Genomic DNA, 17,742 nt, shown 5'->3' with positions numbered 1-17,742 from the left:
TCATGGGCAGATTTGAGACCTCTCATCGGAATACTAACATCCAATGAGATAGACCCAAGTATCTATGAGGTAACTTGAGCATTCTCGGTTCTCCACTGTTTCAGCCCTTTGACATCACTGGCGTCAGGTATAGAAGTGGAACCGTCAATGTAACCCCACATACCTTTCCCTTCAACAAAATACTGAAAATGGAATTTCCAGAGAGCATAGTTGCTCCCATCGAATTTAACAGAAATAAATTCATTCTTTTCCAGAGCCATAATGAAAAGGAAACAAGTAAAGACTGGTCGAATCAAGCAATAAAGCAATAATCAAGCTGTGTGAGTCAAAGAAACTGATAATAGAACCTCTTATAGTCACCAGAAATTGTCCAAGTTCCAGCAAATGGAGAAAACTTGAAACACAGCCCAGAAAAGGAAAGTCTGGGTGCAGCCGCCCAAAAGAGATGTATAGATCTCTCTCAAAACTTCTCAGAACTCAATGAAAGTTTCAAAATATGATGAGAGGGCCTAGGCGACACTTCCTTTCAATTCTTACTGCAAACTGATGTCGTACGAGAGAGATCTAATGAAATCTCTCTCCTTGGATGCGCAAAACACAGAGAACATGTCTCTGGAGAGATCGAAACAATCCAGAGTCAATCGGCAATTATTAAAGTTGTCAAATGATCAAAAAGAAGGAGAAAAGGATCAGAGAGCAGCCTGCTCTGATACCATGTCAATTCGTGAGAAAGTGAAAGAGCAAGGAAAGAGACAGAGGTTCAGATCTGTTACGATTGATCAATCTGATCGAACCAACCCAGAAAAGAGATATTTATATTAATTTTATGTAAAATGGACAAGATTGTCCTTACAAAGTGAATAAAAGAAATGTACACTAAAGTACACACCTATTACAGTACAAGAAAGAAAAATAAGTACAGTAAAATTACAAAACTACCCTTCAGTAGTTCTTCTACACTTCCTCCTCATGAAAGCACTAAGCTAACAGCTCAATCAGCTATGTGTGTATTCATGGGATATAGTATGGAACACAAGGGATTTCTCTATTATGATCCCAAAGTCTGAAGACTGCATTTCTCGTAATGTCATTTTTCTTGAGAACCTTTCATTCTTTGAACATATTAGTAAATTGCCTACACCATCCTTTTCTGTTCTGCAACGTTTTGGCTCTACAGGTGATCCTCCTCCCACATCTCGGCCACTTTAGGTTTATTTCAGGAAGCATCCAGCTCACCCGTTGTCTATGCTTCCTCCACCTCCAACACCAATGACTAGTCATTCCACTCCATTCATCACTATTGTAAGTTCCTCTTCCCATCCTGTTGATTTGCCTTCATCCGTTCCTTTCTGTCGGTCATCTCATGTTTCTCGTTCACCTGACTACTATGGCTTCTTTTCTAGCCATAGCTCCTTCTCAATTGTTTTGTCATCCATAGATATTCCCAAGTCTTACAACCAGGTTGTAGCAGTTAAGCATTGGAAAAATGATATGGACTAAGAGGTTCAGGCTTTATTGGAGAATGATACCTGGGAGCGTGTCACTCCTCCCTCAAATACCTTCATCTGGGTTTACACAGTGAAACTTAAATTAGACGGCACTCTAGACAGATATAAGGCACAGTTGGTTGCTCAAGGCTACAAGCAAGAAAATGGAATTGACTATGATGAGACCTTTGCTCCAGTGGCTAAAATGACAATAGTCCGTTTACTCTTGGCCATTACTGCTATTAGACAATGGACAGTCCATCAAATGGATGTCAAGAATGCCTTTCTCCATGGGTATTTACAAGAAATAGTTTACGTGAAACCACCTCCCGGCTACTGTGATGATCCTCTTATGGTGTGTAAACTGAGGAAATCTTTATATGGTCTTAAACAAGCTCCACGAGCTTGGTTTGACCGCTTCCATACAGTGGTGTTGGAGGTTGGTTTTCAACAAAGTGCTTCAGATTACTCTCTTTTCACTCTCAAGCGAGCACAGGGGTTGACTCTTCTCTTGGTATATGTTGATGATATACTTATCACTGGAAATGATGTGGATGGCATTAACAACTTGAAGCTCCTTCTCAGCAAATCCTTCAAAATGAAGGATCTTGGGCCTATCACCTATTTTCTTGGGCTTGAAATTCAGCGGTGTCCTCAAGGTTATTTTGTTAGCCAACAAAAACATGCCTCTAATTTGGTGACACTTGCTCACTTGATTGATTCTAAACAAGTGGATACACATTTGGAGCTTAACCGTAAGCTAAGCAAGGATGAGGGTGAGCTTCTCCTTGATGCTACTTTATATCAACAGCTTGTAGGCAGCCTTATCTACCTAACTATGACTAGACCAGACATTTCCTATGCAGTCCAGCTTGTGAGTAGTTTGTATCCCACTTCTCTGCAGTTCTCCGAATCATCCGTTATGTCAAGAGAACTCTATCTCATGGCTTGTTTTTCTCATCTTCATCCTCCACCCAACTTCGAGCTTATGTAGATGCAGATTGGGCAAGTTGTCCTGACACTTTTCATTCCACTACTGGTTGGTGTATATTTCTTGGTGATTCTCTAATTTCTTGGAAATGCAAGAAACAACAAACCATTTCCAATTCATCTACGAAAGCAGAGTATAGAGCAATGTCCTCGGTATGTACTGAAATAGTTTGGCTCAAGAATCTACTTCATGACTTGAACATTGATCAATCATCTGCCATCCCTCTATTTGCTGACAACATGAGTGCGATCAAGATTGCATCCAACCCGGTATTTGATGAGTGCACTAAACATATTGAGGTGGATTGCCACTTCATTCGTGATCTTCTCCTTGCAGGTCACATCTCTCTCCCACATGTCTCCTTAGGCCTACAGCTTGCAGCCTCTTCACCAAAGCTATGACCAAAGCCTGGCATAATTTTCTTATAGACAAATTGATGCTTATCCCCCAACATTAGTTTGAGGGGGAGTGTAAAGAAGATGGAGGAAAGTTATGTAAATTTATCTTTCTCTCTTGTATTTTAGTAGGCGTGTACATTGTACATCTTCTTTAATTCTTTTGTAAGGAAAAACTTGTCCATTCATATTTCTTTAATATAAATACTCTCCTTTTGGGCTGGTTCAATCAGATCGATCAACCCTAACAGATTTGGACTTTTGGCTATCCTCTTGTCTCTTCACTTTCTCAAGAACTAACAGTATGGACCCATTATTCTTGATTGCCTTACCAAACCCATTAAGAAGGAATCAGAAGAAAAACCAGGCTCAAGCATATCAAGCAACATAACAGTAGTTCACTGATGTTGCTTCTACCAGGGGTGATTCTTCTACATCCTTAGATGAGGACAAGATATACCAGCTTGCATCATCTTCTATTTCTTCTACTTTTTTCTGCTATTAGATTAAATGGTAAGTTCCTGGGATACTATTATTGACTCTAGTGCCTTCTGGTAACCCACCAATTTTGTCCATTCCCCATCACAAACGTATCATTACTACTAATTGTGATAAACCAGACATCATTAATTATACTAATTTGTCTCCTTCACTTTTCCCTACTACCTATCCTCTGGATTAAGTGTTCTTTTTGTTGGAGACTGTCTTGCTCCAAGGAAATTTTTTTTTCTTTTTTTCTTTGAAATTATAGATGTTAACAGGTGTATTATATGTACTGTACACAGGCTTAGTACCCGCAGGGGTATTTTCGTAATTCTGTAGTCATATTGTTATGTACGGCCAGAATAGTATAAATAGAAAGCTTCACTTGACTGAAGCTAAGTTTTGATTGAGGCCTTAACTCAGTTGCCTCTTAATTCTTCTTCCTCTTCTCCTTCTTCTTCCTTCTTCTTTCTTCTTCTTCTTGGTCTCTTGCTCAACATGGTATCAGAGCAGGTCCGTCCAGGCCTGCTGCGAAGGAGCTATAGTTGCTGAGGTCTCTCTCCACTGCTGCTGAGGAGCTATAGGTCTGATGCTTGAAGACAAGGAAGAGGAAGCTTCTCTAGTGCTGCGGTTAATCTCCACTGCCGAGTAGGACTCTGCTACAAGTAAGCTGACTGTTCAACTTCCTAGCACAGAAAAAGGGTTCGGCTACATGTATTTTTTGCTGGTAACTGGGGTTGCTTCGGCTAAGAGGACTGTAGAAAACCATCTCAGATGTTTGAAGGAAGGCTCTGACCTGAAGGGAAGTTCGAGTCATGACTGTACTGCCTATTGCTGGTACTGAACTGATTTTTTTTCCCTGTTTATGGCTTCTTGCACGACTGTTAATGTCCCAAAATTTGAGTAGGGACTGTTCCCCTTCCTCCAATTGTATGTTGCCCTAGTCTGCTCTCTAAGGGGCTGTTGATGAACCCTAGAACTTGAGTGACTGTTCGGCTGCCCTAGAAAGTGGATATCAGCCGATTAGGTGTGGTGAATCACCACTTGTATTGCTGTTCCTACTGTGTTTTTTTTTGGGGCTGAGAAGCTGTATCAAAGTTGTGAACTGTAGGTCATTCAGACCTGTGAACTGTAGGTCATTCAGACCTGTGAACTGTAGGCCATTCAGACCTGGTTGCACTGCATGTGCAGTTTGTATATTGTTCTATGGACTCCTACACAGTGTAGGTCATAAACCCTAGTACTGCAGCTGCAGTGTTTGTGCTTGGTTCTCTGTGAGGCCGAAAATCAGCAAGTGTCTAGTTGTGGACTGTTGCAGCTTTGTAAGATTGTGCTTTGGTTGTGGACTGTGTCTAGTTGTGGACTGTTGCAGCTTTGTAAGACTGTGCTTTGGTTTTGTGTACTTCTAAACTGAGAATCATGAGTAGTGAAGATTCAGCTACATCCGGAATCTCCACAATGCTGAATGGAATGAGTGGGAACAGTGACCTATCCTTCCCTATGGCTGTTGTTCCTCTTGACGGGTTAAACTACCTAGAGTGGTCAAGGGGGATCAAACTATACATAACTGCAAGGGGAAAAGTAGGCTACATAAATGGAAGAATCAAAGAACCACCTTCTAGAAATGCAGAACATGATAGATGGGATCAGGAGAACAATATGGTTATGTCATGGCTTTTGATCTCCATGCAACCGCAAATAAGGAAGAACTTCATGTGGGCTGAAACTGCAAATGAGATCTGGGATCAGGAAAAGTCCACATATTCTGAACTTCGACACTATGCCAAAATTTATCAACTGCAAGCAGCTTCATCTACTTGTAAACAGGGGGAGAGGAGTTTATCAGTTTATTACTCTGACCTGACAACTGTTTGGAAGGAGCTGGACCATTACCAGAATATTGAGTGGAAGTGTGAGGAAGATGCAAAATTGTTTAAGAAACTTGTCTCACAACAAAGGGTGTTTGCCTTTTTACATGGTCTCAATCCTATCTATGAACCCATCAGAGTACAAATTCTGAGTTCTAAGGATCTTCCTTCAATTCAGGAGGTCTATGCTCTTGTCCAGTCTGAAGAGAGCAAAAGGAACTTGATGAACAGCACCGGAGGGGATGCAATTGTGTTGGCGGCAAAGGGGGGTCCCTCTACTAGTGGTGGACCTTCTTTCAAAAGAGGGGATCTCCAGAAGAAAGCAGAAGATAAGGAAAAATTGTGGTGCACTAATTGTCAGAAGCCCCGACACACCTAAGATACCTGTTGGGATCTCCATGGGAAACCGAAGTGGGCTCAGGATTTACCTAAGAAGCAAGGTTCAGATGGTAATAGAAGACCCGGGCAACAAGGTACCAAGAAACACCACATGGCCAATGTTACTCGGGAGAATCAGCCCTCCACCTCCACTGTGACTCAACCACCACATGGCCAACATAAATACTCCGGATCCGACCCAAGGGAGGATATTGTCAACTCCTTTCGTGACCATTTGGAGCTTTATGGTAGAACAATTCGCCAAATGGATGCTCCTCCCACCACCTCTTTTGCATCCACATCACGTAATCCTACCACAACTTTCCATGTTGCTTCTCACGACGTTGACTCTCCATGGATCATTGATTCTGGAGCGTCAAAACACATGACTGGTATGTCCTCTTTCTTCCAAACTTATCACCCTCTTTCCGGAAGAGATAAAGAGAAACTAGTTGATGGATCATACTCTCCCATAGCTAGTCAAGGAACTCTCTCTCTTCCCCTTGGCCTTACTCTTTCTAATGTTCTTCATGTTCCAAAATTTCCTATGAATTTGTTTTCAGTCAGTAGTGTTACAAATTCCTTAAACTGTTCTGTGACTTTTTTCCCTTCCTATTGTGTGATTCAGGATCTGGCCTCGGGGAGGACGATTGGTAGGGGTCGTATGGTTGATGAACTCTATATGCTGGAAAATACGGCTGGCCTTCTTGTTACAGAGTCTATGAGTCAGTTCAGAAAGAGTAAAATGTATTTATAGCATTGTCATTTGGGTCACTTGTCTTTTGAGTCCTTGAAAGTTGTTTTCCCAGAACTGTGTAAGTCCGTGTCTGTTTCTAATTTTTCTTGTCAAACGTGTCAGTTAAGCAAGCATTGTAGAACTCAATTTCCTCAAAGAAATAGTAAATCTGAGTTTCCTTTTCACCTTGTGCATTCTGATGTGTGGGGCCCTGTTACTTTACCTTCTGAGAGTGGCTACAAGTACTTCATTACCTTCATTGACGATTATTCCAAATACGCTTGGGTATATCCAATGCGAACCCGTGAGGAAGTACCAAAAATTATCCAAGATTTTCAGCGGATGGTCTTCACCCAATTTCAGACCGAAATCCAAATATTCCAATCAGACAATGCAAAAGAATTTTTTCATAGTGACCTCACGGAGTTCTTTGCTTCACATGGCTCACTTCACCGGAGCTCTTGTGCCTGCACACCACAACAAAATGGTGTGGCTGAACGGAAGAACCGACACCTTCTTGAAGTGGCACGGGGTTTACTACTCCACATGAATGTTCCCAAACATTTTTGGCTTGAGGCTGTCCTTCGTTCTACATACCTCATTAACCGAATACCCTCCCGTTGGTTAGAGTACAAAGCCCCACATCAGCTTCTCTTCCCTAAAGCCCCTCTTCTTTCTATTCCTCCTCGTGTTTTTGGTTGCCGGTGTTTTGTCCAAAACCTATCTCCCACCCGGGGGAAATTGGACTCTCGTGCTATCCCGTGCATATTTCTTGGCTACTCATTCTTTCAGAAAGGGTATCGTTTCTTTGATCCTGTTTCTCGGAAATTCTATGTTTCCATGGATGTTACCTTCTTTGAAGATGAGCCCTTCTTTCCTGTTTCTCCTCAGGGGGAGTGTAGGTATGAAGAGAAACTGGTTCAACTTCCTCCTCTTCCTACTCCTTCTTCTCCCCCTTCTCCTTCTGATCCTCCTCCTTTCCGTGTTTTTTCTCGTCGCCGTAAAGGCCAACCAGATTCAAGAGTTGTGGAGAATCCAGAAGCCGTACTTCAAATGCCATCAAATTCCTTGGAGGAAGATCATACTCATTCAAGTAACTTGGCTCCCAACCTCCCTGTTGCTAATGATCTTGACCTTCCCATTGCCCACAGGAAAGGTGTTAGGTCGTGCACCACTAAACACCCCATTTCCAACTTTGTTTCCTATGAGAACATCTCACCTTCATTTCGTGCCTTCCTTACCTCCACTGACAGTATCCCTATTCCCAAGAATGTGGCAGAAGCTCTCTCAGTACCAGAATGGACAAATGCCATGAAGGAAGAAATTGATGCTCTTCATAAGAATGGCACGTGGGAACTCATTGATCTCCCTAAGGGAAAGGATCCAGTTGGATGTAAATGGGTGTTCACTGTTAAGCATGGGGCTGATGGAACCGTGGAGAGGTATAAAGCTCGTTTAGTGGCAAAGGGTTTTACTCAAGTATATGGGGTTGATTATGCAGAAACCTTTGCCCCTGTAGCCAAAATGAACTCTATTAGAGTCCTTTTTTCTCTTGCTGCCAATCTAAATCGGGATCTACATCAGCTCGACGTCAAGAATGCCTTCTTGAATGGTGACCTTGAAGAGGAAGTTTATATGGTTCAACCCCCCGGTTTTTTGGCTCAAGGAAGTGAACAAAAGGTGTGCAAGTTGAAGAAGTCTTTATATGGGGTGAAGCAATCACCAAGAGCTTGCTTCAGCAGATTTCATGCTGCAATTCAGCAAAGGGGATACAAGCAATGTCAGTCAGATCACACACTGTTTGTAAAAAGAGTAGAAGGTAAAATGGCTGCCCTAATAGTATATGTGGATGACATAATTGTTACTGATGATTGGAAGGATGAAATTCAAAGTTTGAAGGGCTTCCTTGCCACTCAGTTCGAAGTGAAAGATCTAGGACCCACCAAATACTTCCTTGGGATTGAGGTTGCCCGATCAAAAAAGGGTATCTTCATCTCCCAAAGGAAATATGTCCTAGATTTGCTTAAGGACACTGGAAAGATTGGGGTTAAACCAGCTGACTCTCCTATTGACCCCAACCATAAGTTAAGTGACAGCCAAGGTGAACCACTTAAGAATGTGAAGCAATTTCAAAGGCTTGTAGGGAGATTGTTGTACCTCTCTATGACTCGTCCAGACATGGCATATGTTATTGGTGTCCTCAGTCAGTTCATGCATGCACCAAGGTCCACCCATCTTGAAGCAGCAGAGAGAGTACTACGGTATCTAAAGAAGTTCCCGGGTGCTGGTTTATTATTCCAGAAACATGGACACTTGAGGGTTGAAATTTACACAGATGCGGATTGGGCTGAATTTCAATAGTGGTTACTGCACCTTTGTAGGAGGGAACCTTGTTACTTGGAGGAGTAAGAAGCAAACCGTGGTAGCTAGATCCAGTGCTGAAGTTGAGTACCGTGCAATGGCACACGGAGTAGCCGAAGGTATGCGGATAAAGAATCTATTGGGAGAGTTGGGTTTTCCAGTTGGTAAACCCATGACTCTACTCTGTGACAACAAGGCAGCTATCAATATCGCTGCCAACCCAGTACCACATGATAGAACAAAGCACATTGAAGTTGACAAGCATTTTATCAGAGAGAAAATCATCACAGGCGAAGTATGCACTCCATACATCAGCTCTGAAGACCAACTAGCAGACTTATTTACAAAAGGGCTAAACCATTCCAGACATCAAGGTCTCTGTGACAAGTTGGGTATGATTGATATCTATGCCCCAACTTGAGGGGGAGTGTTAACAGGTGTATTATATGTACTGTACACAGGCTTAGTACCCGCAGGGGTATTTTCGTAATTTTGTAGTCATATTGTTATATACTGCCAGAATAGTATAAATAGAAAGCTTCACTCGGCTGAAGCTAAGTTTTGATTGAGGCCTTAACTCAGTTGCCTCTTATTCTTCTTCCTCTTCTCCTTCCTTCTTCTTTCTTCTTCTTCTTCTTGGTCTCCTGCTCAACAATAGATATGATTTTTGTACAGCATTATAAATAGATAATGTATATTCTTTTCTATTAAAATAAGTTTTTTTTTTTTAATTATATATATGGATGTGTTCGTGTGTGTGTGTGTGTGTATGTGTGGTAGTTACAAAGAACCACAATTGCATGGTTTGAGAAGAAAGAAATAGATCTAACCAAGTGATGGAAGTTAAAGGATGCCACAAGTATCATTTACTCCATATGTCTCATGCATCCTTCAATCTAAAATGGAGAACAAGGTTTTTCTACCACAAAATAAGTCAATGTACCACAGCCACAGATTCGAATTACATAACAAATGGTAGTGAAGGACATACATATTACACTTTAGAACATTTTAAAATCTAAAATAATAGATTTTCAACCTAGAAGGAAACTTATGAATATTTAGTATCAGATAAATTATGCAAATTATGAAATGAAAAGAAAAGGTTAGAAATATCTAACCTGTCCACCAAAATTGAAAATAACTAACTTCATATTATCTGCTATTCCAAGCTCCTTCCTCATCTGTTCCCAAATGAAAATAAGAATAACAAATTGTATAATCAACCACACTCTGGAAGAGCATTAATATTGTCTCATGACCATACCTCTGATCGAGATTTATGCAACCTTCTCACAACAAGGGGCACATCAACAACATCATGAAAAGCAGGCACTGCAATACCATGAGATAAATTACATTCCACAATAGATAAATAAGTTTATAAAAATTCCAAGAAAAATAAAATCACCAATATTAAGTTCTTGAGCTAACATACTTGGGCAGTATCCTGGGAGGCGGATGACAAACTCACAGTGAGAATAATCTTCAGCTATCTATACAAATAAACAACACCATGTTTAGCATGAGTGTGAAATACCAAAGGAAGAACTTTATAACTAATAAAAAGGAAAGAACCTAACTGGAATGTCGGAAGGAAATATTCTTCAAGAAAACAAAAACACGTAAAATATGGGGAATGATTTAGGTACATCCCAATTTTTTGAAAAGGTGGCATGCCGCGAATCATTATTCAAAAGTTCATTTTTTTCGAGAGAAAAACATCCCTTTATAATGATTTTTGACATTGCAAAAAGTAGTTAGTCCTTTAATGTTATCAGAACCTGTAAACCAACACACAACAATTCAGCATGTCATCTAATCAGCCTGAGATTTGGAGGGTCTCTTGTACTCTTGTTTAACTTTAAAATGTCAAAAATTCAAGCTGATCCAATGATTGGATTAGAAGAACTAAAGTCTTGGATTTCTCCCAAGAAGTGAGACTGTTGACAAGAACAATCTTCTCCCCCATCATTCTCTTAGTCTTCTTCTATGATTTGGTTGAGGATTGATGAAAGACATCTGCATCATCTTATCACCAGGAATATTTCCAGTCTATCAAAGATGAGATGTATCCAAATGATGCAGATGGCTTTCATCAATACTTGGCCAAACCTCAGAAGAAGACACCCAAGAAAACAATGGCAATCAAGTCAACAGGCTAACTTCTGTCCAGTGATTGCAGACCCAATTTCTCTCAATTTGAACATTGGATGGAACTGAAATTTGGATATATTGAATCTTAAGTGTAGAAGAGATCCTCTAAAATTCTAGTTAATCAGAATATAGGAAGCCTTTCATCAAGGGAGTTTAATGTTGCTTGGTTTCTGGGACTGTCAACCACTAGTAAAGTCAATATTTAACATTTAAATGATTGGCCCACATCTAGGGTCACCTCATAAAGTACTTAGTGAATTGGATCAGTATTTAGTGAATTAGAGTAGTAGTTCCAGTCATGGAAAACTGAGGTCAGTTTTGTTTTTTCTTCCCATTGCATCTCCAATATAAGGGTATTTTGGGGATTAGAATTGATAGATTCTGATATCTTTTAGATGTTCTGAATGGCCAGAGGTAATTTAGGTAGTTAATATCAATGTTTTATAAGGCTTAGGAAGCTACAAAAGATCCTAATCACTATTCACGCTACTGCTTATCTTATTATTATTGAGTTGTTTCAATTTACAGAAATAAAGGAATTAAGTTTCTTCTATTGTTCTTGCTAGTTGATTGCTATTGAGAATTGCAGTGTTTGAGTATCTAGCTGGACTCAAACTCAGATTTTGATTTCACGATACAGCATATTTTGAGTGATGATGTTCTTAGTCTTTACTCTGCTTATGCTCTTGTTCAAAGGGAGGAGAGTAGAAGAATTGCCAATGATAGCAACTCATGTTCCTGAACACTCTGCTTTAGCCACTAATAAAGCTAAAAGGTAGTTCTAGGGCTCATTCCGAGGAGGTGAATGAGCAAGTGTGTATGATTATTGCAAGAATCCAAAACACACTAGAGAAAGATTTTGGAAGTGACATATGAAGTTAAAACCAGCACACTTCCTTTTTCCTTTTCGAATTGCAATAGGAAGGTCGAGGTCAAGAGGACCGTTGTTAATTCTAAGCTTCCTATTACTACTGTCACTGAGCCTGATACCTCACACTCTGACCTCGACCTTCCTATTGCAATTTGAAAAGGAAAAAGAAAGTATGTTGCTTATTAGAAACTGAGTTATATTTATTTGTTGATAGTTAGTTATGCAACAGGACAAATAGGTCCTTTATTTGTTTCTTTCTTGTGTTTGTCTTTTACTTAAGTGGGGGTATATTTGTAATTTGTCATTTTCATTTAAAACATAAACAGTGTTTCTTTCATTGTTCTATTACATTTCCTTATCTTCAACAATGAAATTTTGTAATACCAATCAAAAATATGGAAAGAACACAAGACATCCGTTTCAATACACATCAAAATTAAAGAAGGTTTAACCTGCCAAATGATGGAATGATAATTACATCCAGAAGCCATGACATATTCTGAATAGATGAAGTCCCAACTGTACAAGTAAAAAAAAATAAAAAGAAAAATAAATTAATGGCAGATGAAGTTAAATGTCATAAGTTGAATAGAAAAATGCTAAGTTGTTATCTTAAAAAAAATGACAATAATGGCAGACTTAGATTTAAAGGCCACAAGGAACTAATGCATAAACGAGTTTCACAAATAAGCACATTAAAATATAAAGGTGAACAAAATCTCAATAACCTAACCAGATTTGGTTAAAAATTGTTTTCTTTGATGTAGAGCAAATCATGGTTTGCCATATCAACAAGATTTGGAGAACTTTCACAAAATCTCCCTATTTTACTAGGGGCTGACTAGAAAAATCATCAAATGTTTTTAAATCTTTTCCTAAAAAAAAACATATGGGGATCTGGTGATTGGATGGTTGGTTTACTATTTTTATATGATTCACTAAGTTACAAAAGAAAAGAAAAAATTCATACATCTCTGCAACTACACTTCTTTTATAGCTTCCCCTTGACTATCACCCAACCGATGTTTAGGATCAATTGGTGAATCAATTGGCTTCGCTCCTAGTTTGCATGTGTCCTCTAACAAATCCAGGAAATATTTCCTTTAAGAAATAAAGATTCCTTTCTATGAGCAGGCAACTTCAATCCTAAGGAAATAATGTAAGGGACCCAGATCTTTTACCTCGAACTAAGAGGCTAAAAATTCCTTTAGCTTCTGTATTTCAGTTTTCCAATCACTTGTGACTATGTCATCAACATACACAATTAAAGCTACAATTTTTCCTTTCCCTTTCTTTACAAATAATGTATGATCTAACTGACATTGTTTAAAACCCATCTGCTGCATAGCCAAATGAAACCTATTAAACCATGCCCAAGGTGACTACTTTAACCCATATAATGATTTTTTTTTTAAATACACACCTTCTACTCACTATCTTTGGCACAAAATCTAGGAGGTTGAGTCATGTACACCTCCTCCTCTAAATCATCATTCAAGAATGCATTTTTTATGTCCAATTGGTTAAGATCCAAATCATAATTAGCTACAAGAGAAAGGAGGACCCTGGTAGAGTTCATCTTGGCTATTGGGGCAAAGGTTTCTACATAGTCCACTCCATACACTTGAGTAAATCCCTTTTCCACCAATCTGGCTTTGTACCTTTCCACTATACCATTGGCCCTATGCTTCACATAGAACACCCACTTGCATCCCACTAGTTATTTTCCTTTGAGAAGATCAACTAACTCCCAAGTGTCATTTTTGTGCAAGGCATTAATTTCTTCCATCATTGCATTTGTCTATTCAGGTGTGGATAAAGCTTCTACCACATTCTTAGGGATAAAAATGCTATCAATGGAGGTAAGAAACACATGAAATGAAGGTGAAATATGATATTAGGAAACAAAGTGAGAGATAGGATGATTAGTAGTACAAAACCAAACACCCTTTCTCTTACAAATAGGAAATCGAAATCATCAGTATCAAGAGGGTCATGCATATCAATAAGAACAAGGGTACCTGGATAAGGAGGATCTGCCTCTAGAGAGTCTAATGATGTTGGTAGCATAGTTTTAGGCTCCACAGTTCAACTTTACTAGCCCTTGTGGTGTCGAAGAAAGACACGGAATGAGGGAGGATAAGGAAGAGGAGGAAGTTAAACCTGAACGTGTTTCTCCTCAACCCTAATCTCCACTTAGGAGAAACAGGGAAGAAATGTTCATTTTTAAAAAAGGATACATCCATGGAGACATATTACTTGCGAGAAGTAGGATCAAAACACCAATAGCCCTTTTAAGACAAAGGGTAACCAAGAAATACACACGGGATAGCACGAGGGTCAAGCTTACCACAAGTAGGAGCCAATTCATGAACGAAACAATGACATCCAAAGACACACATTGGGTGAGAAAACAAGGGGGCCATAGGGAACAAAACTAGATGTGGGGCCTTATAGTCTAGCAACCAATATGGCATATGATTGATAAGATATGCAGCACACATAACATCCATCTAGAAATGTTTGGGAACATGCATATGTAATAATAATCCACGAGCTACCTTAAAAAGGTGACGTTTTTTCTCTCAGCAACACCATTTTGTTGAAGTGTTCTTGTTTGCCGAACTGAACCTATTGAGAGAGCTGAGAAGAAGAAGAAGAAGAAGAGGAAGAAGAAGAGAGGAGAGTCCGATGTGTTCGAATGGGCACTGTTCATTAGCCGACCCTGTTCACTAATATAAGAGCAATACATAATTTACATGAAAGGACCAGGATGCCCCTGATTAGTGATGGGACACCCAGTCTAATAAAACACAAGATACAATTAGGCCCAGCTACTAAGGCCCATTAACTAGAGACTCTAATACCCAGCCCAGACAAGAGAATAACAACATATCAGCCGAACCAACAATTCTAGCACCACAGCTTCGATAAAGAGACCCATATGAAGCAACTCTATGAAATCACTGTGGAAGTACTCCTTTGCATTATCTAATTGGAAAATATAAATCTCAGTCTGGAATCACCATGTGTTGAAAATCCTTTATAATCTTAGGTACTTCATCTCTGGATCGCATGGGATACACCCAGGTATATCTAGAGTAATCATCAATCAATGTAATGAAATACTTATAGCCAGCTTCGGGGAGTAGAGTAATAGGGCCCCAAACATCAAAATAAACAATATGAAAAGGAAATTCAGATTTTTATTTCTTAATGGAAAAGAGCTTCTACAATGTTTGCTCAAATGACAGATCTAACACTACTACAATTGACTAACAGACAGACTTAAACAATTCTAGAAACATAAGCTTTAACAACTCAAAAGAAAGATGACCAAGATGATTGTGCCATAAGTAAGCATGACTTTCACTAGACAAACTTAAAGACTCTATAACCACAAGACCAACTTTATTCTCCAACACATAGAAGCCATCCACTATACTTCCTCTACCAATCATCCTCTAGGAAGTCAAATCCTAGAACACACAAGAGGAGGGAAAGAAGGTTACTGCACAGTTCAAGGAATAAATAATGCTACTAATGGAAAGTAAATTAATAGGCAATTTTGGAACATGCAATACATTTGAGAGGGTAAAGCCGAAAAGAAGAGAAATGGTTCTAATGGTATTTGTGAATTAACATATAAATACATAGGAAATGCATATTCTAATGGTATTTGTGAATAAATATATTACAATTAATATAGCAGGATGCATACAAATCATACAATTTTATTGATAATTTAACAATTCAGAGCCCTAGAACATATTACATAAATTCTTTACAAATTAATACATGCACAAAGATATTATTTATTTTCTATTGAAGTTCAAGTCACAAAACACATGCACCTATTATATGTGAATTATTATATCAATTATTTTTTTACTTTTCTACTTTTAGCTTTCAACATTAACAAAAAAGTAACTAAAAATTAATTCTCAAATGTTTGGTAAACAATATTTTATTTTTGTAAACAATAAAATGTAATTAAAATACCAATTAATAATTTATAAAAATATATAATCCTAACTTAAAATATATACCAAAAATACTAAATTTTTAAACATACCATATGCAAATTCATAATTTTTAATTACTAAAATAATTATTTCATTATTAATATTTTTAATTTTATAAATTTTATGAAATAAAAAGACATTTTTGATATAAAAGTTTAGTAGATTTGACAAATTCAATTTATATTATATTCTCAAGTATTTTGTAAATAATATTTTTCTTTTTATAAATAATATATATTTTTATTTAATGAAAAAATAAAATATTAATTAATAATTTATAAAAAATTTTAAGTTACATATCACATTCAAATATATAAATTTTAAGTACTAAAATAATTATTTTGTTACTAATATTTTTATATGTATAAATTTCTTGAGAATAAAAATCACTTTTTGATATAAATGTAGATTTGAGAAATTATTTATTCCATTTGTTTACAAAATATTAATTTTGAATAATATTTTTTAACCTTTAATTGGAATTGTTGATCATAAATATGTTAAGACTATATTTGGACTTTAAAATGGATAAAGGTTATTTTATTTCATTTTTTACATGAGATAATGGTTGGCTTAGGGGCGCGTAAGTCGTATGTGCACTGGCTGACTCGGGTTCAACTCACGCCATTGCATCCTTTTAAATTAGATGCACAAGTGGAATTGTGATTTGTGAAACACAAACCACAAGTGTATCGGTCCATATCAGTGTGTATTGGTCAATACAACACGATACGGTCCAATATGGATGTGTATCGCTCTGATACATATGATTCAGGGGATATGGGTTTAATCGTAGCGTTTCCAATATCCCCCATGACCAATACTGATACAATACACTCCATATCAGGTGTATCATGTCAATATTTAAGTCCTTGAGCTTGATTCCCCTAGACCACTCAAGGTAATTAAGTCCATCGAAGGGGATTAAAGATTACAGCCATAGGGAAGTTTATATCCAATCCTCCACTCATTCCCTTTTGACTTGTGGTAACACCAGAAGTTGCAGAATTTTCAAATGACATGGTCCAATTCACTGTTCAGTTCTAAACACACACCCAAGAGTCACTTCTGACATAAAACCATCCCTAGAGAAACATTAGTACTGCAGTCCCCAAACACACCTCACTGTCTGAGCACAAGACAGCACCATCTCCCTCCAAAAAAAAATAATAATTATTTTCAGGTCTATACAGGCTTAGTAGCCACAGGCCATGGCACTTCCAGGGAACTTAATCAGTACAGTCACCAAGAGAGACAACAACAGTTCTGTCAAATAAAAAAACAGGCCATACATGACCTACAGGAGGATCAAACTCAGCTACGAGGGTCATATGATCCACATAAAATGATTAAACCAATCACAGATCCTTCTCACAGCATCCAGCCATCTTAGTTTTATAGATTTCCTTGGTACACGACCAAGAGGAAGAGAGAAAGGAAAAAAAAAAATCTGATGCACCAGTCAGAGGAAATTTTTCTCAATCCCAATCTGTAGAAGACAGTAAGGAGAGAAAATATGATCGATCTATTCTCAGGCCCAGTAATCTCGCTCTGATACCATATTGTCTGTAAAATAGGGCAGAAAATATGGAGGAAGAAGATAGGAGAGTGGGAAGAAAGAAAGGGAGAAGAGATGAGAGAGATTAGAGAGCAACAACATAACTTGTGGCACTAGTTCTCATTAACATATATATATATATATATAGGGCGACAAAAAATAGAAGACAAAAAGACATTTGTGCCCTTGTGGCACATACTACATTAAATATAAACTATTCTAACAGTAACCATCAAACCGCTTTATTAGGACATTTGGAAAGAATGTATTACAATAAATGTGTGCCTAGCTTCCCTTTTCCACTAGTCTTAGTTAGCCCCTCTTTACACAATTTAAATAACCCCCTCTTGGGGTATTAAACCCCAATACAAATTGCTTCTAGTTACTCCATGTTTAGCCAGCCCATCAGCCATGAAGTTGGAAAGTCTTGAA

General features: G+C 38.2%; 1 protein-coding gene across 7 annotated transcripts in view; it reads right to left on the bottom strand.

Annotated features, from left to right (window-relative positions):
* The window catches only part of LOC104596833 (L-arabinokinase-like), a 161,273-nt gene that overhangs the window by 129,866 nt on the left and 13,665 nt on the right, over positions 1-17,742 (bottom strand). For all 7 annotated transcript variants that reach the window (XR_002022626.2, XR_016076348.1, XM_088888061.1 and 4 more), the window contains 4 exons: positions 12,180-12,246; positions 10,138-10,195; positions 9,967-10,034; positions 9,821-9,883 (listed from right to left, as the gene is read on the bottom strand). Coding sequence is in view for 5 of the 7 variants with exons in the window: in XM_088888061.1 (XP_088744187.1) it covers positions 9,821-9,883; positions 9,967-10,034; positions 10,138-10,195; positions 12,180-12,246 (256 nt within the window). In the remaining 2 variants the exon portion in view is untranslated. The remainder of the gene's footprint in view (positions 1-9,820; positions 9,884-9,966; positions 10,035-10,137; positions 10,196-12,179; positions 12,247-17,742) is intronic.

Source organism: Nelumbo nucifera, chromosome 5 (genome assembly GCF_055504915.1).
Source record: "Nelumbo nucifera cultivar China Antique chromosome 5, China Antique-T2T, whole genome shotgun sequence".
Classification (NCBI taxonomy): Eukaryota; Viridiplantae; Streptophyta; class Magnoliopsida; order Proteales; family Nelumbonaceae; genus Nelumbo; species Nelumbo nucifera.
Note: the sequence above shows the minus strand (reverse complement) of the source record. Positions and strands in the feature narration are given on the sequence as shown.